Source organism: Macrobrachium rosenbergii, chromosome 30, assembly GCF_040412425.1.
Source record: "Macrobrachium rosenbergii isolate ZJJX-2024 chromosome 30, ASM4041242v1, whole genome shotgun sequence".
NCBI lineage: Eukaryota > Metazoa > Arthropoda > Malacostraca > Decapoda > Palaemonidae > Macrobrachium > Macrobrachium rosenbergii.
Genome location: NC_089770.1, coordinates 9264009 through 9290000, shown reverse-complemented (window position 1 = coordinate 9290000; position 25992 = coordinate 9264009). Strand labels below are relative to the sequence as shown.

Here is a 25992-nt window from a genome sequence, read left to right as displayed (position 1 = left end):
ATTTGTTATTAAGTGATTTTGTTGTCTTTCAAGATAAACATCACAACTTTGTATCTGAGTTCCAGCCATATAGCAAATCATTTGAGAGTTTAGTCTGGTAATTGTTCTATTCTTTACTTTCAAGTATAAGTGCTAGGATAACAAGATATAAATAAGTCTAGTAATCAATGACATTTATGCACAACACTAAAAGCAAACACCCACTAAATATAAGCGTGTACACAGATACACATTTTCAAGCCTCAGGTTTAATGGTTAAAAACCTCTTACTTCTGCTTATGCCTTACCACAAGTTGGGTACACAAACCAAGAGCTGGTATCTCACTGCAAGAAGCAAGTTACGAGTATAGCTAAGAGTTATTTCACTTAGGGGATCCTATTTTACTTACTGACAAAACTCACTTCTTGACCAAAACCATATCAATCACAGGGGTTGGAGGAAGGTACTCTTTAGAAAATAAACAGATTGCAACTGAAAATAATTCATAATTATATGGATTCACATATAATTTCCAGTCATGCAAGTTCAGTCCAAGAGGTTGGAATGAAACAGGCTGAACCAAACCAACACAGCTTCAAACTAGGAATTTTGCGGTAATTTGGGTGGCTTATCACAAATATGATCATAGAACTGCATTACATTGTAATTTGTTTGCAGTACAGTAATGCAGAAATCAATACTACATTTGCCAGAACACCAAATCCCACAAATGCCAAGGAATCATCTACTTTTATGACATAATTGTACCTCTTTTTACAAGATGGAATATCTGACTACTGTATTCCATATGCAGTAGTGCTGCGTCACATCACTGACACAGATGGAAGATACCCGCTTACCATAAGGGCACCCAGACACTGAAGCTTGAGAAAAATGGTCACAACTGGACTCTTGAAGGTGTCCTCAGTCACTAGCCCCTTTATTCCTTAAGATATCTGTAATATTTACAGCTACTGACAAGAGAATAAAGAAGACCATTACTTTACAAGTTTTCCCAAAGCATACCATACATTTTTGGCCACTTACTTAAGGTCTCCAAGCATAAAGTTACTCATATCCTACGATAACTGATGCATCTGATGATAGAAGTCATAAAGCGGCATGTGAAACACAGCAGACCAAAGCCTGGAATGTCTTGCTAACAACCAACTACGACTTGCTTGTTCTAAGCCTGTTTGGCAATGTTAGTCTGTTCTACACAGTTACTAATGCATCAGTAAAACCAAAAATTGTAATGTTTATTGACCGGTTCAGTTCCTTTTCCCTTCTTTAACCTTTTCATGCTCTTTTCCATTACCTAACTCTACTTCCACCTTTTAGAGATGGGAAAAATGGCATACTCTCCATACAAGAAAGGCATTTCTAAAAAGGGAAAAGATTTTATGCTTCCTCCAAGCAGTGTTATATGATAATTCAGACATCTATACAAGTTACATTCATGTTGTAAGTCTGAAGTTATTCATACATTTACATTCCTCCACATGCAAATGACAAAAATTGAACATCCATACTCTTAAACAATATGAATACTGTACCAATCAATCACTATTGAGAAGGTGTTACACTGACAAGGAATTCAGAATAAAAAGTTCCTTGGCTGGCATCCCTGAGCTTAAAGTGGACCAAATTACTGTACCACTAAATTTTTCACAAATTTTTTGGGCTAACCAATACGAAACTACCTAGCCTACAATATTGCTTGTCCAAGAAATTTGATGGAAATTCTAGGCAAATTTAAAATACGACACAGTATAAAATATTAGGTTCATCTATCATAAAAAATCACATGCTCTCTACTTAAATATGTTATTCATAAAAATACCTAATGTGCATATCTGACAGATTTAATTCCTTTTGTCGTCAATGACAATAACATCAGTTCAGGTGGAATACTTTTATCCAGCTGAAGTTCACAACAGGGACTGAACAAAGTACCCAATTAATGTAAGCTGGTTATCATAATTCCCTTCAAGCTTGCTATTTTCCTTACAAGTGCATCCAAAATGAGTTTAATCTCGGTTTACTTTTTTTGCAAAATAGGTAGACTTTACAAACCTTGTCATCCAGGTCCTTAGCTGCTGACCCATCTGAACTTACATTCCATGAGCTTAAACTGTACATTGTCACCGAAGGGAAGGTTAGTCAACAAGACAGACCACAGCAACACATGGCACATGTTGGCGGCTTCCACGTCCCAATATGGCACACAACTGACATACCATGTTTCAGTTGCTTTTTGTACAATGCATAGGGGGGTGTTATCACCACATTCAACTCTCACTCTTTTCTTACAGGCCTCATTATGACATACTACTCTATGCATCAACCTACCATGGTGCATTTCAAGTTTCGATATATCTTCTCAAACCCTTCACTTATCAAGATTGGACCTGGCAAGTACTTATAAACTTGTGGCACACTTAAATACATTAAGACCACAAATAAAGACAAGAATATCAATCAGCGTAGCATTAAAAGAGTACAGAACTAGTCACCTGCAGCCAACCTAATTCCAAGTCAAGATACCTAAGTATATGACCTTTAAAATCTCACTTCCAATCGGAGGCAACATCACTAGATTTGAAGTTCAATTTAAATTTAATGGCATGATCAATCCAATTACATTAAATACAGAAAGAGTATACAAAACATCTCGAGATATGTAACTGCCTTAATATAGTAACCGAATAATGAATAAAACCTATTTTGTTTGATAGATTAAACCACATAATTTAAAGGAACATAAAATTACTGACATGGAAAATGAAGGTAAAAACATAAAGTATAAATCAACAGACTACTCAATTTGCTTATTACAACAGTAGACATCTCATACTATTTCCCCAAATGACAATATACTGCAGCAATTTTGCTTCTTCATACTTCTCAGTTTTCATGACGTTTTTCAAAATGATCTCAAATGAGAAATGGTAAAGAGAGGCAGTTAGAAAAATTAATTCCAAATTACATTCAAGAACCTATATTCAGAAAGTTATACCAATATCACCTGTAACCCATAACGATTGTGTTCACAGAATTTTGTTTTTTTTATTTGCAACCTATAAAATTAGTAGAATCCAGCAAAGAAAGAAAGAGTAAAGCACTACAAAGGATAACTACTACTAGTTACCAACAAAAAATCTAATCTACTGCAAACAAAAATACAAAGCAGACCAAGGTCAACAAAACAGCCACATTCCAGAAAAGCATGCCATGCAAAATGTGCTCATGAATTTAATTTCTCGGAGACCAGATTCCTAACCTAATGTGATGCAGTTCAGTGGGTTCCCATATTCATAAAATTAAAAGTTGCAGCACTGATGGCTCCTAATTCTTTACAGAAGAGACAATGCGAAAATGACAAGTCAAGACCACACCCCAAGCTTGCCTTTCTATACATATATAATTCTGTGAGGTAGCATGGATTAGCATATGCACTAATGCTATTACTGATGTTTCAGGTGTGAATTATACGGTATACTTTCACGAGTGCATATGCAGCTAACTGAAGGAGGCTCATACAACAAGGCATAATATTTACATGCATGTGAAGAGTATGTACTCTGCAATGCCCTACATATCATCAGTTTAGAGATGAATAATAACACTGTGGGACATAATTATGGAAGGCTGAAGCAATAACCAAAACCTTATTATAAATATCATGAAATGAACAAGAAAGCATCATGAAGTCAGCATTATTTCTGTCTTGGAATGGAAATGTTAAAAAGGTCAAACTAACCGGTGGTCGGACGATCGACCCTCCTAGCCACCCTCCCCGTTCTTCGATAAGGAGGAAGCAATTCCCCAGACCCATCAAGTTCGGTCAGATCGCCACCTGGCCGGATTCCATCACTAAAAATCACTTGTTTGCTCCCTCGATTCCTTGAACTACCGCTACAGCTGCCTGAAATAAATGAACAAGCCATGTGGAGCAGTTAATACAGTACTATACAATACACTAGAAGCCACGAAAAATGGTTTTTCAACTGCCTATAATTCAAGCAACTGGTGTCTTGTTCTTCTTTTTTCTACTGGAAGGAGAAAGAAATGAATGGCTTGTCTACTATACTGCTAATTACCAGGGGTGAAGGCACTACATATCATTTACTGTATGGACCAGATATGGTTCTTTCTCTAAAATTATGTTTAAAAAAAAAGTGGCTTTCTCAAAAACATGTGTGTGGAATTACAAAAGTTGACCTATGATCCAAATTCAGAAATTACCTAGAGACTTAAGGCACTAACAAATACCACATTTACCCAACAAACTGTCAATAACTATACATCATAAAAACTAATGGACAGACTAATGCATCGTGGGGATGGGGCCGTCCTCAACTACCACAAAGGAGCAGAGTGAAAATTTCTTTCACATGGTACATATCTGATGACGCCATCTGTTTATGTTACTACATACAACAGACTGAATTATTGCTATTCTTATTATTATTATTATAAATTTGTGTCAGATGATCATTGTAGGTCACTTCTAGATTTTCACATAACATGCCAAAAGGCTTTGTTCATAATGTGGTCAAAATCAAAGCAAGATGGAGTTAAACATAAATGGACTGATAAACATGAGACTGAAGAGAAATGATAAAAGTAAAAGGCATAAAGTAATGCAGCCAAGTCCAAAGAATATTTAGTACCACCTACAAAAGACTTGCGCTTAGTGATACTTGAATTGGGTCAAAGACTGGATACCTTCAAATGAACATAAAATTAAAATTCTGAAACACATGCTAACTTTATTCTGACAGAAACACCAACAACAGTATCACATAGAGAGTACTCGGATCGTATTAAATCTAATGCTATGTATGTCCATTTAAAATTCCACTTCTCCATTTAAATAAAGCTTCCTGGAAACTAACAGTAAATCCTAACTGCAATGAGTATTGCCGTATTTCCTGCCCATTATTATCTAACTAAAATACCTAAGTTACTCATCAGTCTGAACCCTCTACGACAAGGAGAAAAAGACTAATAGAGGATGAAGGTATATTCTAAGTTTCCCAATTAGAGCCTCCTGTGCATTACATAAAAGTAAAATTACCTGGATCAATGACAAAGACTTTCTTTGCAAGGATCACTGATAACACTTATCAAATGCTTAGCAGGGACTGCAGGGGCATGTATACAGATAATGACACAAACAAAACTGTATATATTTTAGTACAGTATCACTAAAAACTATTTCCATTTACTGCTGTACCTCTGATGAGCTATGGATTACCAACATATAACATGTTAAACTGATATGAAATATACCTAAAAAAAATATCTTTTGGGAAGTAGAATCTACCTAATCTACAACTATTATCGATGCTCCAGATATGGTAAATATTATTGATATTCAGCACCAACACAGACAAAACTTGAAATATCAACCCGAATAATATAACTATTTGCTTCACTAAAAATCATTTCTCTACTTACATAATGAATAAGTGTAATAATAACTGATAGTGAAAACCTATCATAGTTCTAACACAAAAACAAAATTATGACTTCGAGATCCGTCAATGTACTTTGGGCTGAATATAATGTAGTTTACTGTAGCCTTGAATCTTTAGCCGAGCTATTACGGTAATCCCACATAACTTAAAGGGAACTCGGGGCTTGTAATCCAATGTCCTGAATGGTTTGCAAACGAATAACAACAAACATTCTAAATTGTACGTTATACACTTGGAGTCTCTGGTAGTTCAGCTCTTCCAGTGTTTCCACCACATGCTCCCACATACTGTCAGTTCAATTTCCCGATGGATGAGGATGGGTCAACACAAAAATTGTGCAACATTGCACAATGACAAAAAGCATGCACAGCCACAACAAAGAGTTAACAAACAGATACAAGTACAGGTCCTGTATTAGCATGAGAAAAATAGATACACATTTGCAGTGTTAGCACACACATCAAACCTGAAAATAAAACACTAACAAAAATAAAAAAAAAAACTAATGGCTCTTATACATTATGCATTTTGCAAAAACAATTATAGCAATAATGGTAACAGAACTTGCCAATTTTTCAAGAACACAATCTTGAACACAGAAATCCTAGCTCTCATGAAACCATACATATAATAATTCAAATTTCATATTTGATGAGGGAGATAACTTTCGTGTGCATATCTGGTGTCAATATTTCAGAAGAGTGCTTCTTTGCTCCCAAAGACCCATGGATAATAAAATGGCACTAAGCCGTGCACTTTGCAGGATACTATTTCAAACTGTGCCGTACTAATGCAATAAACATAATTATTATTATTTACATTATTATCAATATTATTATTATTATTAATGACAACTCGGTGACATTTCATGAATCTCACAAGGCTTGCTCGCAGGACTTGCTCCTTAACAATATGAGAACTGGAGCTACATAAAATTAATGAAAATGAGCAGCGCAGCAAGATATTAAGAAACCAAGGGCAATAGATGAAATACACCAAACAAAAACTTCTTTCAGTTTTTTCTTTGAAGATGCAAGAGAAACCACAAAGATTCTTGTGTATAACATTTACTGTTAAATATTTACATATTACTTTGATCTCAAAAGTATAATATGTAAATATTTACCAATAACTAAATGCTCTAAGAATCTTGTATTCTTTCCATCAATAGATGAAATGTTAGAAGACAGAAATCAGTGTAGGTGGGGGGCCAAAAGGACACTGCAAAGAACCATAGTACCATCTCAGTGTGCAACACTGTAAGGGGTAATCCCCCACGAAACAAACTTTTAGTAATAAACATTTCAATACCCACTGATACAAAAACCACAGCTTTACATATGTCTCTACTTTACTGCCAACCTTAGACATCAGTTGGGCTGGTAATTTAAAACACAAAGTTGGGTGGCAGGTTACCTATAGGTGTGGTTCCCCACTAACAATATATAATTAGTTTCAAGAAATGAGATAGTTTTACTATCCTGCTATAACCAATGCAGCATTTATTCAGTCAGAAGGCAGACACTCCTAGGTAAAACTAAGGCTTGCATGTATAAATCAAAATGACGCATGATGATCAGTCGTTGAAGCCTGGTAACGTGGTAGCTACTTGGCATCAAGTAGGCAAGGAGGTAGGATTACACCAATCACCTAACTGTTAACCATCACTTTTGCCTTTAACAAACGGGGACAAATACTGGATGGTTAGAGGTGGGATCATGATAAAAGACTTCAGGTTTGTGAGGCTCAAAATTATAACAATTTTAAAAATTGTGATATGTTCCTAGAATACAATCCTAGTCTTTTATGTGAGAGACTTTCTCATTATATGGGAGGTTTGGTCTCAAGGAACTTCAGACAGGCACTGCTCTAAAGGAAATAAGAACGTGAGGTAATGAGCCTCCTACACATCCCACACAGTCTGCACCTCAGACAAGAGACTTATGGACAGCCAATCACCACCCACAAATTCCCGCTTTCCAATCATGTGTATGGGTAGGGGAAGGCTGGCTCCTATAACCCATTCCAGAGCCTGGCACATCTGATGCGAGACACTGCTAAGAGTCGCCTGCTAGAGTTTCATTCACCAAATTGGACCATCCTCTACGAAGGGTTTAGGGGAAACCTATCTCTCTAGTCAAAATGGAAATTAAGGGTACTGTATTGGATAACAAAATTCACATCTTAAGATAGACAGGATAGAAGTACTGCATTGTCAAACCATTGTCCTTAGCTTTGACAGGTGCTGGTTATGTAGCTCCCTGCATGAATGAGACCAGGTGTCAAAAGCAAGGAAAAGTACAAAGGAGGGAAAGAGACCGTTCATCAAATGAGGGAAAGAGACCGTTCATCAAATGAGGGAAAGAGACCGTTCATCAAATGAGGGAAAGAGACCTCCATCTGTAAAAGTCCACACTGCCCAAAAAAGCGCAACCATGAACCTTTGGTGAGGTGATATCCTGTCCAAAACGAGCTTGGTTAACCACGCAATGGCTTAAGCTGCCACTATAGGGTCAAGAGAGAGAGAGAGAGGGAGAGAGAGAGAATGCCCAAGGTCCTAATAGTGTATACAAATACATGGGCATTGCATTAAATAAAATATGCACTTTCTCTGCACTGAGAGAGAGAGAGAGAGAGAGAGAGAGAGAGAGAGAGAGAGAGAGAGAGAGAGAGAGAGAGAGAGAGAGAGAGAGAGAGAGGCAAGCAAATATACAGTACGTGTGTAGTTTCCAAACTGCAATGCATGTGTCAAGTATACACACCCACACACACTAAAAAATATATGTAACACTAATATTGTATTTACTGTATTAAGCGCAATACTGTACTGCATTAAATGTCAAAATACAGTACTAGAGAGAGAGAGAGAGAGAGAGAGAGAGAGAGAGAGAGAGAGAGAGAGAGAGGAGAGAGAGAGAGAGAGAGAGAGGGAAACATGTGGTGCACACATGTACATATAAACAAGCTATGCTTGCACAATCATGTAACTTTATTAAACTAAATTTACTGAAAATCTTTCTCTAATAAACAAACTTTTAAATAATTTCTTATACTTAAACTACAATTCATTTTATTATTTTCTTTGCAAATTTACACACTCATACATTCAATGTCAGCATCTGAGTACAGAGGTAGAAAGTTGAGAAAATTCAGCAGCTGAGAGCACACACACACAGTAAAACAATTGGCTGACTGACAATTAGAGCCTACAGCACATCTGTTTGTCTGCTTAAATAAATAGGTAAAAGAAAAAACTGTTCATATAAAGGCAAAAGATATTTTGTTATTCATAGGGTATGGGATATGAAAATTGAGGAGATCCTTACACATTCCAAACATGTCCATTACTTGAACTAGGCAACATATAACGTAGGTCGAAATCTTTGGTGTGTATATATTTAGTATTAAAAAAGGTGTTTACTGATAAACACAATTAAATTAATCACATTTTGTTAAGGTATACTGTATTAACTTTACCAAAACTTGGAATAAAACGACCATAGAGCACCAAAGAAAGAGGAGTACGCACACACAAACATTCAAATAACTGCTTACGGAACCTGAAGTTACAAAAAACAGTTATCGCACTGCGTACAGTACTGACTAGTAGGAGCGCTGGTGTTGAGACCAAGCAGTCATTTAACAGCTAGGCCATTAAGTGAGGAGTGTCTGTGCTTTTAGCCCAGAACCCCAACTGCCCCCCAAAAAAATCTCAAAAGGAAATTATCTAGTATACGTTACTATCGCACATGCTAATGCTTTACTCCAACCAAGGAATGCTGCACTCATAACTGTAATCAGCAACGTAAAAGTTTATTGTAAAGAATGACTCCAAACATTTTGTACCATTACTGAACACATAAAAGCTCTACTTGACTCAAAAGAATTTACATTAACAATGGCACAGATACTGGCCAAGCCAAAGCTTCACTACTACTACCAAAAGCATTTTTCCAAGATACTGAATTCATTAAAGAAAGTGATTAAACTTAAAAAATGTAACAGTACCTCAAAATATACAGGTTCAAGTAAAGTCCAATCTACTTGGAAAATACTCAAACTTATACAGGTTCCAGTAAAGTCCAATCTACTTGGAAAATACTCAAACTTAACGCAATTTGTATGGATTATAACACACTAAAAATCAACAATACAGTTAAAGAAACTTCACCTGTGACTCTGTAAATGACTGTTAATTCTAAATAATGGTTTAAAATTATTTTTCTGATGAAAGAATAAGAAAAGATGTACATCATGACAGATGAGATACTCCACATCAATGAATTTCATTTATGTTTTGCCTAACCAATTCTTTCTGACACACTGTATGGCTTCATTTGTAGAACCACATATACAGTTCTGTACAAACAAATAGTTAACACCAAGTCTCTTACATTCTTTTCTCCCTTCCCCCACCCCCACGAAGGTGTCCTCTTTAAAAATAAAGAAAAATGCGACTGTATATCTTAACTTGAATTCTCTTATTCAGTGCCCAATGCTTTCCTGAATACTGTCAACCACAAATGCCTAGTTCTGCAACATATTAACCCACGATAAAAACACTGAACCTAGCATCTCCTTGCTGAAAATAAAAGCAGCACCAAACTCATGAAGTGCTACAACCTCTCCCAACCCCACCTAACCAACAAAGACTAAAAGGAGCAGATGAAAGTGAAAGAACGTAATGCAACTGGGATCCAAAGGAACACTGAAAAGAATTTTTAATATTGTCCACTGTACAACAGAGTACAAGAGTCTGTCGTACTTGTTACGTTAAAATGCACCTAGCACAGTTTGCTATGTACTTCACTGTCTACTGTCACCTAAGGTAGTACAATAATTTCCCAACTCACCCAGGGCATTTTAATCAATGCAGACAATGCTGTCAAATGTGACCAGTTCAGTCAGCTGAGTAAAACAAGGATAAGTATTTGGAAAAAACTAAGTTGCAGATTTTATTGATATGAAGCAGCTGCTCCTCCCTGCTGATTCATCATTCTAAAATTACTTCATAACAATATGTAAATAATAAATTTAAAAAACCAATAATGAAAAAATTATTTTGTGAGTCATAACAAACAAATTCTCTCTCGTTTAAAAAAAAAAGTTTCCTTAGATTACACAGAAAATTTTATCACTCCATTTCGATGAAATTTTTGTGCTTTGCTTTGCATAAATATTAATCCTATGCCCTTTAGAAAGAATACCATCTTTACATTATTTCTCACTGAAAATTTGACATACAAAAAGGAACAGGAATGAGCAAAGAAGTCTTAACAAAAATTAAATAAGAATAGAAAGTAGAACGTTCCCATTAGTGTGGTGATAAGTAAAAAGTGGTGCTACCAAGTGGAAAAAAAGTACTTGTTGTGCCAAATTAAGTGAAAATCATGACCGTGCCAACTCATGCTATGAGCAACATCAGCCCTCACAACAAAGATAACATAGAAAGCATTGTGTAATATTACTGCTACAAAATAAAATGTGTGCAAGTTCCAAACATAAAATAATAATAAATTGTACACGCTAAATGTGTTGTCAGTTTGATGCTAACCAAAAGAGGATTTTTAAAGGGTGTTTATCTTATAAATATTTAACCAAATATCAGAAGGAATTTAAGGAAAATCACAAAATTCAGTACTTTGTGTTAAAAATCACCGACCATGACGGATTCAAAATATCAGAGAGAGAGAGGAGAGAGAGAGAGAGAGAGAGAGAGAGAGAGAGAGAGAGAGAGAGATTCTCCATATGGGAAAATTTTTAAAAAATTTAAAAACAAAAATATAAATCTTCCATGTTGAACAACCATCCTGCGCTTGTCCAATAATTAGACAATAAAGAGGAAAACTTAAAATGAGGCAGTTTAAAGAGTAAGAAGACTTTCATTACCCTTTGTAGAAAAATAATACAAGGTTTATGCAGCATTCAAGATATACACAGGCTCTGCAACTTTTAACTGCCCAGTAGCAATGAAATGAAGAGCTGCAACTAAGATTTGCCTCTGCATTTATATTTCATAATATAAATGAAGATATGAATGAAGATATGAATTCTTAAAGAGTTTGATGAGCAACAGTAATACAGTACATAACCGTTCTCTAACAAAAGTAATGAAGTGAAAAAACGAATTCTTAAATAGTTTTGATACGCGACAGTAATACATCACCAATTTACCAACCATTTTGCAACAATTCTCCAACCATCAGTCAAGAAATGTTAGATCACAACAGCGATTATCAGGGAAACTTACCTTAGGCGTAACAATGATCCAATGTCAGACGATTACCTTGAGGCATCTATTATCTCTTCATGAGTCGCTTAGCTCACGACATCTTATTCAATTACTGTCGTCCATGCACACACACATACTTCTGCAGTTTATGCTATCAAAGGCAACGAAGACAATTTCCCTTTACACTTCCTGACACAATATATGCAAGATATACACCTGAGCAAGAGGGAGGAAAAAGTCAATGGAATACAGAATACCTTACCTTCTCGCTTCAGAACGCCAACAGGAACCATGACAGTGGGAGGGGGGGCTGTTCCAATGGCTCCCACTTGCTGGGGTGGGGGAACTCGAGAACAATACTCCATGGGGTTGTTTGGGTCTGGAGGCTTCCTCTGGTGATCAGACTGCTTTGGCTGACCACCATGTCCCTCCCCATCTCGTTCGTAGCTCTGATCTATTAAGATCAAGTATCATATATTTATTTTTGGCGACAGACAATTTTCAATTGTGAGTTTTTGTCCAGAAAATTAAGACAATCAAATTCGTCACCAGAATGCAGTCAAGAATGGTTTAGGCTGCGATGTACTAGTTAATGAAAAATGAAAACTTGAAATGGTAAGTAATGTAAAGATTCTAATTTCAAAAAGAAATCCGCAAGGCTTTATTGACGTTCTTCAGAATTACACTACGGTAAAGTGTACTTCAAAAATTAATTAACACAGGGGTTCCACTAAAATAATATTACTTCTACAATAGACTGGTAAGGTTACCAAACGACAGAAAGTTCAGAGGGGTTGAGGAGATGTACCACATGGAAGAACTTCAAACTGATACTTCCTCTGACTTTATTCATTCTTTGCCTAAATTCCTGATGGGATTTTATTCAAAATTCTTGTTTACTCAGACATAAAGAACAAAAACAGTGGAAATCCTTATACTGTACCCAACACAATTCCCAGGCAAATGCTTCACACCGTTACTGGTACCACCTACAAGTGTGGAGTGTTGCCGTACCTTTCAACTACCCAAAAGAGCATCCTCAAAGAAGACAATTTCAACTTAAAAGATTACTCACCATTGTCAATGCCTCCAACACCTTCTAACACACAAGGCCTCTGTGAAATGCCACCATTCAAGCTTTTCCTGAGCTTTTACCTCCTGATACCTCCACTCATCTCCAACCTCCAATCTTAAGGTTCTAGTCCAAGTCAGTCCAGGTACTAAACTAATATATAATCTTGCTCCATACTTCATATGAACTTTCAGTCCAACTGATTCTTAAATCTTATTCAATCTACATACTGTCTGATTTGCCTCTTTTTATCTTTAATTATTTTCCACCTCAAGATAATTGTACTGAATTTTTTTGTTCTTACATATTAGAAGATGTTAATCTTTTCTCTAGCTAGTGCTATTTCATCCCCTTTTGTGTACTCTGTCATTATTTCCAAATTTCTCAGATTTAACTCTAGTCCCATCTCCCTAGATATATGGTGCACTATTAAGCAAGCTTTTCTATAACCAATTCCAGATCACACTGAGGAACATTCTTATAAAAAAGACAGGGGTTTGTATTCCTGTAGGATCAAATTATAGAAATACAAAACCAGTGAGAATACCCTCTACATAAATATAAAACCACAAGAAATAACATATTCAATACTAAAACAATTCCATTAGCTACAAAATAACGATACACACAATATTTTTACTTGAATTACTTACCCAACTGAATCAAATGAAGGCATGGCCCACACACTCTGGCCTCTTTGTAATCCATATACGGCAGTGGGGCTTTATGATGGCAGCAAGGGGCGCACAAAACACGTCCACAGGCTCGACAATGATGCCTTCTCCTGATAACGGTGAATTTCTGTCCACACTCCTGACAGTTAGGTGCATCGTCATCTGGAATCCAAAATGGCGCGACCTGCCCGACAAGATTTCCACCATCACCGCGAGATCTGGAGGATGAAGTAGTTTCTGTTGTCCCTTCAGCACCACCCACAGCTTCTGAAGATTCGTCCTCCCTCCCAGAACCACTGTCGTCGTCATAGACAGCAGTGACTAGGGTACCTGGTAACACAAATACTTTTCAGTTGCCTAACAAAAGTAAATACAGTAATCTCAAAACATACTAAACCAATAGATATTAGATTTATTAATGTATTTTTTCACAGAACATAACAATAACATACAGCAGCTCTGGAGTATAATTATGTTTATTTCTCTGTCATTATCATCTTAAATTTTTTATGGCAGATTTTGCCTTTATAGGTTTACGTGTGAAATGAATTCATCTGTTACCCAGTTCATGCAGACCAGAAATAGACCTGATACAGCACTTTCACAGACATGCTATTCAAGTGTTTAAAAGATCATTTGTAATATCTGGCTTTTAAAGAAATGAATGCCCACCTGAAAAAGAAGAAAAGTAAAACATGGAACCAAGACAGGATTTAATCAAACTATAAGGGTAATATGTACACAAAATAAAGTGCAGTTAATCAAACCACCAAAATACCCAGGTGTATGGGGATTACCAACAGCACTGCAACCTCTTTTAGACTTGCGATCAACTGATTCTACCATCTAAATGGCCCAAATCAACATCCATAACAGTTTTATATGTGCCATGTTATTGATTTTAGCTTGAGAATATTTAGCAAGTGTTGAGGACAGAAATGCAAAGCTAATCAGGTAATCAGCTGGAAGATGGCTGCCCTGCAGGTCGATAATATATACACAAGTAAGCTAACAGACCACTGACTATCATTGTAGCAAAGTACAGTTGATAAAAGAGCCGAACAGCTACTACGAAAGAAGAGGCAAAAGAGAAACGATGAAAAATGAGGGCATAAGCAGCTGGGGATGAAGAGATGCACCAGGAATCTTTAATGCTGTCTACAATGTTTCATACAAGGCCCACTGTAAGTTGCACCCTCCCACAAAGACAAACATTCATTACCCTCTCATAATTCTAACAAGCAACGTCCATTGCTGGAACTGGAAAATGGGCTCACACATATAAACTAAGTTACATTATATGTTGCAATTTTAGAAACTTCTAATATGATTAACCTATGAGTTCTGAACAAAGCTCAGGCTCACCTGACTTGAAAATGTGATCAAAACACCCTTTTTTTTTTTTTAATCAGCACAGAATAAAAGTTACTTGTTAAATCTGTTTTTACCTTTTCCTAAAAAAACAAAAATTACGTTTACTTAACCAAAAACCCTGCAGGTAAACTGGAACAGGTAATTTCTGTTGGAAAATCCCAGTACAAAAATGCAATTGTAGCTTTATGTTATTTGTTGTGCAAATCACTCGAAAACATTTTTGCTTTTGCAAGTGCAAGGGAAGTGAGCCTTCATGTCCATCACTTGTTGGCTAACCTCAATGAATAATTAATGATGACTACCAAAGAGCAGTCAATACAGAATGCAATACCAGATGTTCACTAGCTCGTAATATTTACTGCATAAGTAACATAATACTAAATAATAACAAACATTTTGAACTGTGGGTGAAAAGTAAATAAACACCAATGACTAGATCCATCACTAAAACGAAGACTGGTACTTCAAATGTAATCGTAATGCAATAAGCCAGACTCCTAATAATCACATACTACTTGGTGGAATTTCACTGGTACAGTATTTCCATACCCAGTGATATTGAATAAAAAAAAAACTGTAACAGGCCTCATTCTCATTCAGCTGATCTCATCAAAAGCTAACATTTCTACTTAGGTATTCCAGCAGCTATCTACAACAAAACAATTCATGAATACAGCTTAAAAGTAACTAGACACATGAATAATGCTGCATATCTGAACACACCTTCAGTATCACAATACAGCATTGGAGTTTACTGGAAAGATCCAGCTTATCAAACCAGGCAAGTCAAATACCAACCACACAGTGACCAGAGCGCTGGCTCGACGTATCAAAGGTATAAAAGCACGTTTGTACTCAAACTTTATCAAAAGCACTCAGCGACATGTTATTCCATGATAATCCTGATATGGCCATCACTGTACATAGATCCTATACTGTACATACAAAGTTCTTATGTTACATATGTACTCAGGAGATTCATATCGACGTAAAATCCCTGAACTAATGTATTTAGGATTTGGAACCTATCTCAAATAATTTTAACATTTATCTTTAAATGAACCTGCATTTATACAAAACTTTTGGTGGTAGCCTACGTACACTATCAGTATTTCATAAATGTTTTATTCATAACTATCGAATGTATATACCCCATAAAAACTTACTATGAGTTGTCTAATTTCCAATTCTCCACACAGATCTAGTTTAATTAAAACTGCTGTTGAAATTACATAGTACAGTACTCAAAGTACTGTGTAACATTCTAAAAGTAATTCTTCTTTTTTTATCATTTGAAAGACACATTGCTTACTGACCGCAAAATTATACGTACAGTCATCATCATCATCATCATCTCCAATGCTCTGCAACGCAAAGGACCTCTGAAAACTTTTGCCACTCTTGTCTTGCTTCTCCTTTCATTTTCTCTAATCATTCATCTTTAGCCTCCCTTCTCCTAGTTCCCATCCAAACTGGGTCTTCCCATTCTTCTGGTGTCCACAGGAGCCCAACTAATACTACAGAGTACTATTCTCTAGAGTGGTGTGAAGGGCATTTCATAATTTTCCTTACAGTATCATTTCTCACTTGGCTATATTCTGCCAATGGATTCCTAATTTTCCTTCTTAAGGCTTTCTTCTCAAACCGAAAGAATCTTTTAAATAGCTTCATTGCTATACTAAACCACAGCTCACGTCCACGTAGCAATCTTTCTTTCATGTGCAATTCCAGTCTACTGTACTTGATTTCCAACTCTTATTCAGCTAGCCAACAGTATGATTTGCTTTGTCTAGTCTTTCATGAAATTCCAACTCATGAGAACCTGTGTTGGATATCACTTTTCCTAAATATTTGAGACCCTGTATTGGATATCGTTCCTAAATATTTGAAAACCTGTATTGGATATCACTGTAACTAAATATTTGAGAACCTGTATTGGATATCGTTCCTAAATATTTAAGAATGTGTATTGGAAATCATTGTTTCTAAACATTTGAGAACTTTATTGAATATCACTGTTCCTAAATATTTGAGAACCTGTACTGGATATCACTGTTCCTAAATATTTGAGAACCTGTATTGCATGTCAATGTTCCTAAATATTTGAGAACCTGTATTGGATATCATTGTTCCTAAATATTTGAGAACCTGTATTGGATATCACTGTTCCTAAATATTTGAAAGATTCAGCTTTTTTATCCATTCTCAATCTAGTCTTACAAAGGAATCATTCTATTTAGCAAGCTTTAAAATTTTTTGGTGCTTTACTGAATAAAACTGCATTGCATATGTATTTTAAGTATTTTTGTGTTTCTTTGTTAAAATTATGCATAAACACAAAACTATTGTATCAAAAGATAAAAAAAAGTCTGCATCTTCTTTTCTGACAGAAGATGGAATTCTGCTGAATAGATAAATGGCTTGCAATGTATTACTCCCCAGAAAAACCACCCCAGCAGAGGTATATTGGTCCTCTACCTTTAACAGTGATCTAAGATTGTTCCTATCTAATTTCCAAGACAAAAATGATTCTACTGATAATATAAGACAGTCAACTAGTTTGACATCACCTCCCATATGGCAGTAATTGAGTACAATGTTACAGTAGCAGTTAACAACATTGAAAGACCTAATATTATAAGATCATTCTGTTTACAAAAATATGCCTCTATACCGTCAAATCAAATTGGTACACGGCTACATTACAGGTAACCTGGCTAAACATGGCTCTGGAGCTAATTTCATTTCAATTTTGTGGCAAAAGGTTTGGCTAATGAAAAGGTTAAAAAACCTACTTCACTAGAATACTCTTATCAAGACTCATCCCTATCATACTGCAAACAAAATGACACGAGAGAAGAGTAAATGTGTATTGTACTGTACTCACCAGGCATCACTCTTGATGGTGAATCTGGTTCACTAGGAGCAGAATGCTGTGCTCTCCTTTCAGGGGACCCCAAGTCACCATCCGTTAGCGTGCTACTAGAGGACATGGTATCGGTCCCAGTACTTGCGTTTGAAACGTTATCTTCACCATCACCATCGCTACTCCGAACAGGCAAGGTATCAGAGTTTCCAACACTCTGGCCACCCCCAGCAGAAACGTCATTAGTGTGGCCAGTTTCACGTGCATGATTGCCCCCCATTTCATTGTTATGCGGATGACACACAACCTCTTCAACACTAGACACCTCATATTGTGAAAAACCTGCTGCACTACCACCATGCGTCTGAAGCGTTGACGATGTCTCAGGCAACAAGCCCGCTGCTCCCACCCCATCCCCCTCCCTTTTCGGCATGCCACTGCTTGACTCTGGCTCAACAGGAACTGCACTATCCTTCGACGAAGCTTGGGCAATGGCGTCGTGCACAGGATAAGATGCACTCATTCCATCAATCAAATCTGGTCCTCCAACTCTTCCAGAATCTTGTGGGTGAACAATGCTATTATCCACATTATCCCTAATACTAGCTACCGATCCAGTTAAGCTGCCACCATATGCCCCTTGCAATCTGAACTGCTCTTCCTCCAACTCGGCCAATTCAGCGTCAAGGTAAGCATCATCTACATCGACATCTTTACTAAAACTAATGGGAACTGGATTAACAGAGCTTACATCTGGCAGAGAAGAGTGGGATGAAACCGGGCCATCAACACTGCTGCCATCTGGCAAGCCCATTTCAACAGACCTCACAATACTATCACAGACAGGGTTTGAATGATTATGAAAAGCACCAACAATGTCTCTCTCCTGAGAATCCTCCTCGTGTGGTACCTGACCTGACTCTTCAGGCAACTGAGGACTCGGGGAATCGCCGCGAACTGCACGGGACATCATTTCCGCCTGACTGCTGTTCTCAGCAGTTTGGTGAACGTTTACAACCTCTGGTATTCTACTGTACGACTGACTCTCTTTCACAATAACTGGATCATTTGCATTAGAATTTGCTAGGGTGTTTTCCATTACTACAGCTGGCTCCGGATACTCTCCACCACCAGCGTGTCCTTCAGCATGTTGCCCAACTTCGGCAGCATTCATTGACATGAGGTCAGGTAGTAGTCTGTGTTCTGGCTGTTCCACATTACCTGAATTTTCCCCTTCATCTTGATGTGGCTCAGGCACCACTTCCTGTGGGATAGCACCAATGCTATTTTCAGGTACTAAAGGTGGTGTCACCTCGCGCGGAGGAGATGCTGCATGCCCTTCTGAACCACTCTGCCAAACATCAATGATGTCTGGATGTCTCCCTTCATGCCCACTGACAACTCTTGACTCAGGAGGTATATTGGAGGGGACTATGTCCAGAGGTCTTGAGGTGATGACATCAAGACCTCTGACAGGTTGGTGGTTATCCATAAGGCCACTCCCTGAATCAAATTTCTCTGATGCACCACACTCCCCTGTAGCACCTCTTTCTTGAAGACTGGGGTTCATGTAATCAGGAGGCAAAGCAGGAAGAGAAGGCATGGCGCTTCCAGCTGCGTCCATTCTATAGCCCTCTACTGAGCGTTCAGATGAGATTTCAGGCACAGTTGGTCGGGAGAAACTATTTATGGATGAGGTTGCCATCACAGGCCAGAGTGCTGAGGAAGACCGAGGTTGTTGCGACAACCCAGGTTGGATGCGTGAGCCAGAGGTTTCTGAAGGAACAGACATAGGGGGAAGCTGGGGTTGTGGCTGTAAGGACATAGGTTGCTGGAATGACAATGACGAAAGATGCTGGGAGCAAGTAGCCGACTGTTGACTGTCATCATTTTGCCCGTCAGGAGGGCTTCGGGTACCTGGCGGCTGCGGAGCATCATCACTCAGAGAAGAGCCACACCAGGGTTGTGCTGGAGGGCCTACACTTTCTACAGCTTGTTGCTGTGGCTGCAGAGGTTCACTCCACCCACCAAAAGCACCCAAACCAATGCTATGCCTCATGGTAGCAGAGGAAGGGTGTGAGGTCCCTCCATCTGGGCAGAATTCCAGTTGCAGTTTCTCATACTGATTCACTGACTCACTCTCATCTGAAAGGAGAAGCACAAACTGTTTATTATCTAGATATTAAACTTACACAAGAAAATTTCAATACTAAGCACTGCCCTACATATCAGGAGATACCTTCAATAGTATACCTTAGGTGTACACTACAAGCCAGAGGTAGTTTTTTTTTCATCCTATGGTCTCTTCCCTTGACACTTCCCAAAATCATCAACTTAGTTCTGCTACAATTTTCATCTTCCACTTGATTATGAGAGCCCTCAAGCAGTTTTGCCCAGCTTTGATATTACATATCAATAGTCACACATACAGCAAACATCAATATCAACTGTGCATATACAATTTACGAAGTGATGACTTTTACCAATGTATTCGAACTTTTACTGTGTTATAACTATTGTTATCATACAGTGATTGAACAAGACAACTGAGTCATATCTCTAAATATGCAAGGCTTACCAAATTGTGAAAACCGGAGCAACATTTTAGTTAAACGTGGGAAGGGACAAAAGTGAAGAGATGACAAGACAAAGGCCGAGAGTAAATCAACTTGGGCTATAAATATGCTGCCAAGTTTCTGCAGTATAATTTAGTGTGCCTCTCAAGGTCACTGTGGGCAACTCAACCCACTGGAAAAGTGATGGTAAATCCAGTAAAACCCTATATGAGGAAAAACTACTGTACAGGGTAACAAAACAAAGAATGCTGGTTACACCTCCACCTTACCTTCATCTAGTTCAAATTCGTCCAGTACTTTATCGAGGTCAACAGCAAATTTCTCCATTGTCCTCTCATACCCACTGATTGTTCTGCAAAGTAAGAGAAAAATAAAATAAAAACCCATAAGCCAAATGTTTAAGGACTAACCTTGCATTAACAATGAAAGAAATTATTTGATTTTTTTTTTTTTTTGCTAAAATAAAACTAGGACAAGTCATTCATTAACCAATAAGCTTTACTGTCAACACAGAATTGATAACCTTTATCAAGTAGTAACCTGTCTCAAGAGCAATTCCAATTTAGAATTAACTTGAACCATATAAAAGATTTACATTCTTTTAAAGCACATTTGATAAAAAAATTTAAACATGCCCTTCTCTTCAATATATGATACAGTACAAAAACTTCTAGGTGATACAAAAGGTTAATCTCGTGCAATTAATTATGATAAAGTCATCCAGACAAATCCAATACACTAAGACAGCATACTAGACCAAACAGGAGGGTCGATACAGAAAGCAGACTTGCCCTTACTCTGCTAACTTGGTACCTTGTGTAACCTTACTCCCCTCACTTTTTCCAAGGCATTTTCATCATAAATACTTCTGTTCTTATCTTGGTGCTATAGAAACCAAACTAAGAATGGTAGCTGTTATTCACTTAAGATATTGAATGTGGAATCACAACTTAAAATATTGTAGTGTTCAAGGAAATTATACTAAAAATAAATTCTTCCTTCCTGCACAAACTCATTTTATTTATATCCAATATCAGTGAACTGCACATACCTCTTGTGAAATATAAGATCTGACACTCACAGCCTAGTGGCCAATAATCTGTTTGCACTGTAATCAATTTTTTATGGTTGTAAAAAAGTGAAATATTTCAAGATAAAACAAGTCCTTTACGATATCTGATGAGATCTAAAGCCAGTTTCTATTATTTATATACTTCTAAATCATAAATCTGCATCAAAGTGACATAACATTTTGTCTTTTGGTTTTTCTTGACTGTATTTCTATAAAAAAAAAAGAGCACAGGCAGGAGGAATGGCTGCATTACCTTCTCGTATCACATTTTACCCACATCCTAATACTGAAGATCAACTGACCTTTCTACTGCAGTTGAACTGCAACCTTAACCTACAGGCCTAAATGAATGGAATATGCCCCCTAGCAAAGTAGGACCCACCCATCTACATTAGGTTACGTTAGGACGCAACTTTGTAAATGCAACTACAGTACTGCTACAGGAAGCCCCCTGCCCAGGCAGAACCCAACATCCTAGGATAGGTTAGGTTTGGAAGTTAGATTAATTTATACTGCTGGAAATTCCACAACCCCATTTTTATGATTATCATTTAATTTAGTTATTTATTTATTTTGCATCTTTATGACTGATAATGCATATGAACCTGTATATTTATACATTCTAATAGTCTTTTTTATGTATTTTACTATCCATGTTTGTGCAAATTTCTCATATAGTTTTTTTTCTCCACTGAACAAATTAAACCAGAGCCTTTCCTATAAAAGTTATTCTTCAGTTAACTGGTGAGACGAGGGGGTGAGTGGGGAGGGGGGAATATCACTCACTCACTTGCTGTCACCTGGAAACTTTCCCTTCTGGTATAAGGGACAGGGTACACTGGTGAAAATTCCTGTAAACCTGCTACTTAGTCTGTCACAGGCATCCTCACTTCAGGAGTTGTAAACTAGTTTAATTGCCAGAAAGAAATAGTATTCCTGGATTCCTCCATCTTATACTCGCCAATACTAATGAAAAGTTGCCAATATTCAGGCCCAAAAGGTCAGGTCATCTTTAGACAGTACCTTAGGGCTCACACCAGGCACAAAAGCATCTTGCCAGGTCATTATCAAGGAAGTAATGGAGGCATGGGATCATGAGACTGTGTAGACATCACCAGAGACTGACAGGTTCAGAGTTTTCGCCATTAACTCAGGAACAAACATGAACAAAAGGGACCCCAACCCTTCAAGTGCTGGATTGGATAGGATATGCTGTATAACTCCACAACACACTTCACCAAGGGTATGGCTAACAGAAAAACACTCATGAACAAAAGCTCCCTACCTAGGTTTCCTCAAGGGATCTTAAGGCACCTGGGTTGGGCTGTTGGGGATGAGAGTCGTCTAACTCACAACAGAAGATTCGTCTCCCACCACCAAGAGCCCCTCTCACCACCCAGCTGAAGGGCATGAGCTGAGAGGGATGATCATCGAAGGCTGACCACTGCTGCTCCAGTTGCCACTGAAGCATGCCCAGGTGAAAAAGCCTGTGTGGAATGAGCTTCTGTGACAACAGATGGCCAAGGACGACCTGCCATAGCAGAGCTAGATGTTTCTACCAAGACAGGAATTCTACTATTTTCTACCCGAGACCACTCACATGAGAGTTTGAGGGAAAGATTCTTGCTGCTGCTGTTTATATATGAGCATGCCCAGATGCTTTGCCCGCTGCTTGGGCATGAGATATGACTTCTCCCAGTTAATCATGTTCTCAATTTCTGAACCATAAGAACCAGCCAAATATCCAGGTAACACAGCAAGTTTATACCTTACAAAAATGCCCAAGCTGATACCAATGTGAACACCTGAGTGAGCCATGAAACTACCTGGTAAGAGGCCATGGCATATGACTCAGCTGACAAGAAGGCTGTATCTTCCTGACGGAGTCCCTCCAAAAGGAGGTTTATTGTTAGTCCACAAACTGATGAGTCTGACTTGCTGGGCAGACATCTTGATCTGCAGGATGTCAGGGAATGCTTGGACCAGAGATTAATTCATCCACCTAGTCCAAACCAGCACGAGCTAGCTGTGAGCAGGTAATTTCAACGAGAGTCTTGCTTCAGGTTTGCACCCAAGGGTAAGCTCAATCAAAATACTCTCAGAAGCATCTATCGAACAGAACATAAAACTTAAAATACAGTCATTAAGAGCATTTCATAATAAAAACTATTTATTTCTTCATTCAAGCAATTCATTATAAATTCTATCTGTACAACAAATTATTATAAATTCTTTTATGATGATGTGGCCAAGTACATTCAACTTCAATGAAATTCTCAAATTTTTGCATTTTTAAAAATCTAGCTATGGAAAATAATGAAGACAAACAGTTCATATTTAGTAAGCTTACCTAATTAAAATAAAAATGTAAGCACACAAATCACAGGAGTCATGTTTTAACATAAAATAAAAGAGAAACCAAAGAGATGACGAGTTCTTTGCTAAACCTGGGCCAGGCCTACATGAAAGTTGGCAATTTAAAAATTTAATGAATCATTAGAATAAAACAAGTCACAGACATAAATAAATAGCATTTTTGCCTACACAAACATATGTTTATTGTTACTACGAAATCACAGAAATGAACAGCCTCGGTTCGGGTTTTTTTATATTCGATGCTTCTGTTACTTTTCCCGGTAGTTCTAAGTAGTAGCTCCGCGGCGGCGATTTCCTTCTAACCTGACTTTTTCTACAGTTTTTGGTTGCTAATTATGGATTTACCTTCAATCTTTGTTGCACAAATGTAATTAACCTGTAATTAACCCCTGAATCCATCAACAAGGTTTCCATATGTGATCTTCACAAGACAGAGCGCCGATGCGTCTGTTTGGAATGGTTTATGTCCCGTCCGGCAAAGCGCAATAACCTGTTAACGTATGGTACTGCCTCCCCCAGCCAGTAGTAAACACGGTGAAGGGACATTCCATTTGGCCCGACAACAAAATAAATGCACCGCCAGTATCAGAATCCCTAATAGTGTAGAAAAAAACCAGTTTCCAAGGTTAAAAACTGGCACGGAGCTAATACTTTGAATTACCCTTTTCCCAGCTATAAAATTTTTAAACAATTTTCCATGAAACTGGGGGGGGTGGGGTAATTGGCCCTCGCTCCCAGCATTATTTGACATAGGGTAAGCTGTGAAATTCGTCCCGTGGTTGTAGTGGGTCAGGCTAACCATACACTTCCAAAACATTCCTTAGAATCACAATAATGGGTTTAAAATTGTAAATAGTGTATATACCACCACAACTAAACTGAAAGACTAAAAACCAATAAAATACCTGTGACAAGATTACGATGTAGTCTACTGGCTGGCGTAAACTGCTACGGTAGAACGATTACCTTGAGAACGGATTTCTTTCAATATAAATTTCCAAATACTCTCTAAACGTTTTCCCAAATCAACTCGAACCGCAAGGAACCGGACAACGATTACATCCCGAAATCACCCACCGCAGTCGAGTGTTTCATTAGATTAACCTCAACTTCTAAAATGGGTCGAAAAGCAGGACCCCCAAAAGACGACCATTAACCGCCGCTAAGTTCGCCCCTCCCGAAGGCCAAACCCACTCCATCCGCTCTACCGTACCTTTTTCACTTCGAAGTTACGGGAAACGTCTCGAAATTCCTCCTTCACGAGAATCCATAAGACGCAAATGTCATTTCTCTAGCACAGCAGTCACACGATCTGCACCTGTGACGTCACAAGTGAAAATAACAATAACAGTACCGCCCCGCTGAGCATCATGATGCGCACGACCCTACTCATTAATTGATGCTGCGATGGTGTTTCTTATAACGTTGGAATTTTGGCGTTTTTAAATCGTTTTCAGATCGTACATAACAGCAGCCTTGTGTGTACGCTTTTATTAGCGCTCGTTATCGTCGCCATCGCGCCTAATCTTCCTTATACAGGCAATAACGTAAAAACGTTGCACAGCTGATTGGCCATAGAGCATCCTTGTGAAACCCCAAAATCTTGCAAAATCGCAGAGATAATACCATATATCACAGGGAGTGATTAAGACCACTTGATTTTTCAGCGTTCTGCGTATTACCACTTTGCGAATTCAAGGTTCTTACTCATCCTTAACACTCGTGTATATCAGAGCTCCATTTGCGAATTGCGCAATTTATAGCGACTAGCCACACCACGCCGCACAAATTCTAATTGGATTAGGGCACGATTTTAGCCCCAAACCGTTTGCTACGTCTCTTGTAATATCGACGCATAACAGTCAATTTACAATAATTATTCTTCCCAACTAATTCTCTTTCAGCCTTTGGTTCAATTGTAAACTCAAAGACGCTATTACTTTTCGTAATTAGTGTTTAGTAAGTTAACCAGTAGGCTAAAAAGATTAGAAAACATGACCTGTTCGCAAAGTTACAGCGATTTATTTATAACTAAGGCCAGCTTTGACACAGAGGAGCAAGGAAATAAACAAAAAATTATAAACTATAACTGATAAACAAAACAGGCCCGCATGCTACATCAGTGCAAGTCAATACGGAAGTTGTTGTTGTGGTTTTCCCATTGAGATTAATTTATTTCAAATTTAATTATTTGTGTTCGAAATTAAAGTGGTTTGCCTTTTCAACAACATGCAAGAGGACAGCACCAGGGTTCCAGCCGTAATTAACACCTATTATGCCAGAT

General features: G+C 37.8%; 1 protein-coding gene across 9 annotated transcripts in view; it reads right to left on the bottom strand.

Annotated features, from left to right (window-relative positions):
- Sara (Smad anchor for receptor activation) overlaps positions 1-25439 on the bottom strand; it is a 41394-nt gene extending 15955 nt beyond the window's left edge. For 2 of the 9 annotated variants that reach the window (XM_067131695.1, XM_067131697.1), the window contains exons 1-5: positions 24922-25083; positions 20530-20612; positions 17706-19829; positions 13424-13774; positions 11961-12152 (exon numbers count right to left, since the gene is read on the bottom strand). In XM_067131695.1, the coding sequence (XP_066987796.1) occupies positions 11961-12152; positions 13424-13774; positions 17706-19829; positions 20530-20587 (2725 nt within the window). In that variant the 5' untranslated portion in view covers positions 20588-20612; positions 24922-25083. Of the gene's footprint in view, positions 1-3743; positions 3909-11960; positions 12153-13423; positions 13775-17705; positions 19830-20529; positions 20613-24613 lie in introns of all 9 variants that reach the window. The other 7 variants (XM_067131696.1, XM_067131699.1, XM_067131689.1 and 4 more) reach the window with 6 other exon arrangements.
- Between the last annotated feature and the right edge of the window lie 553 nt (positions 25440-25992).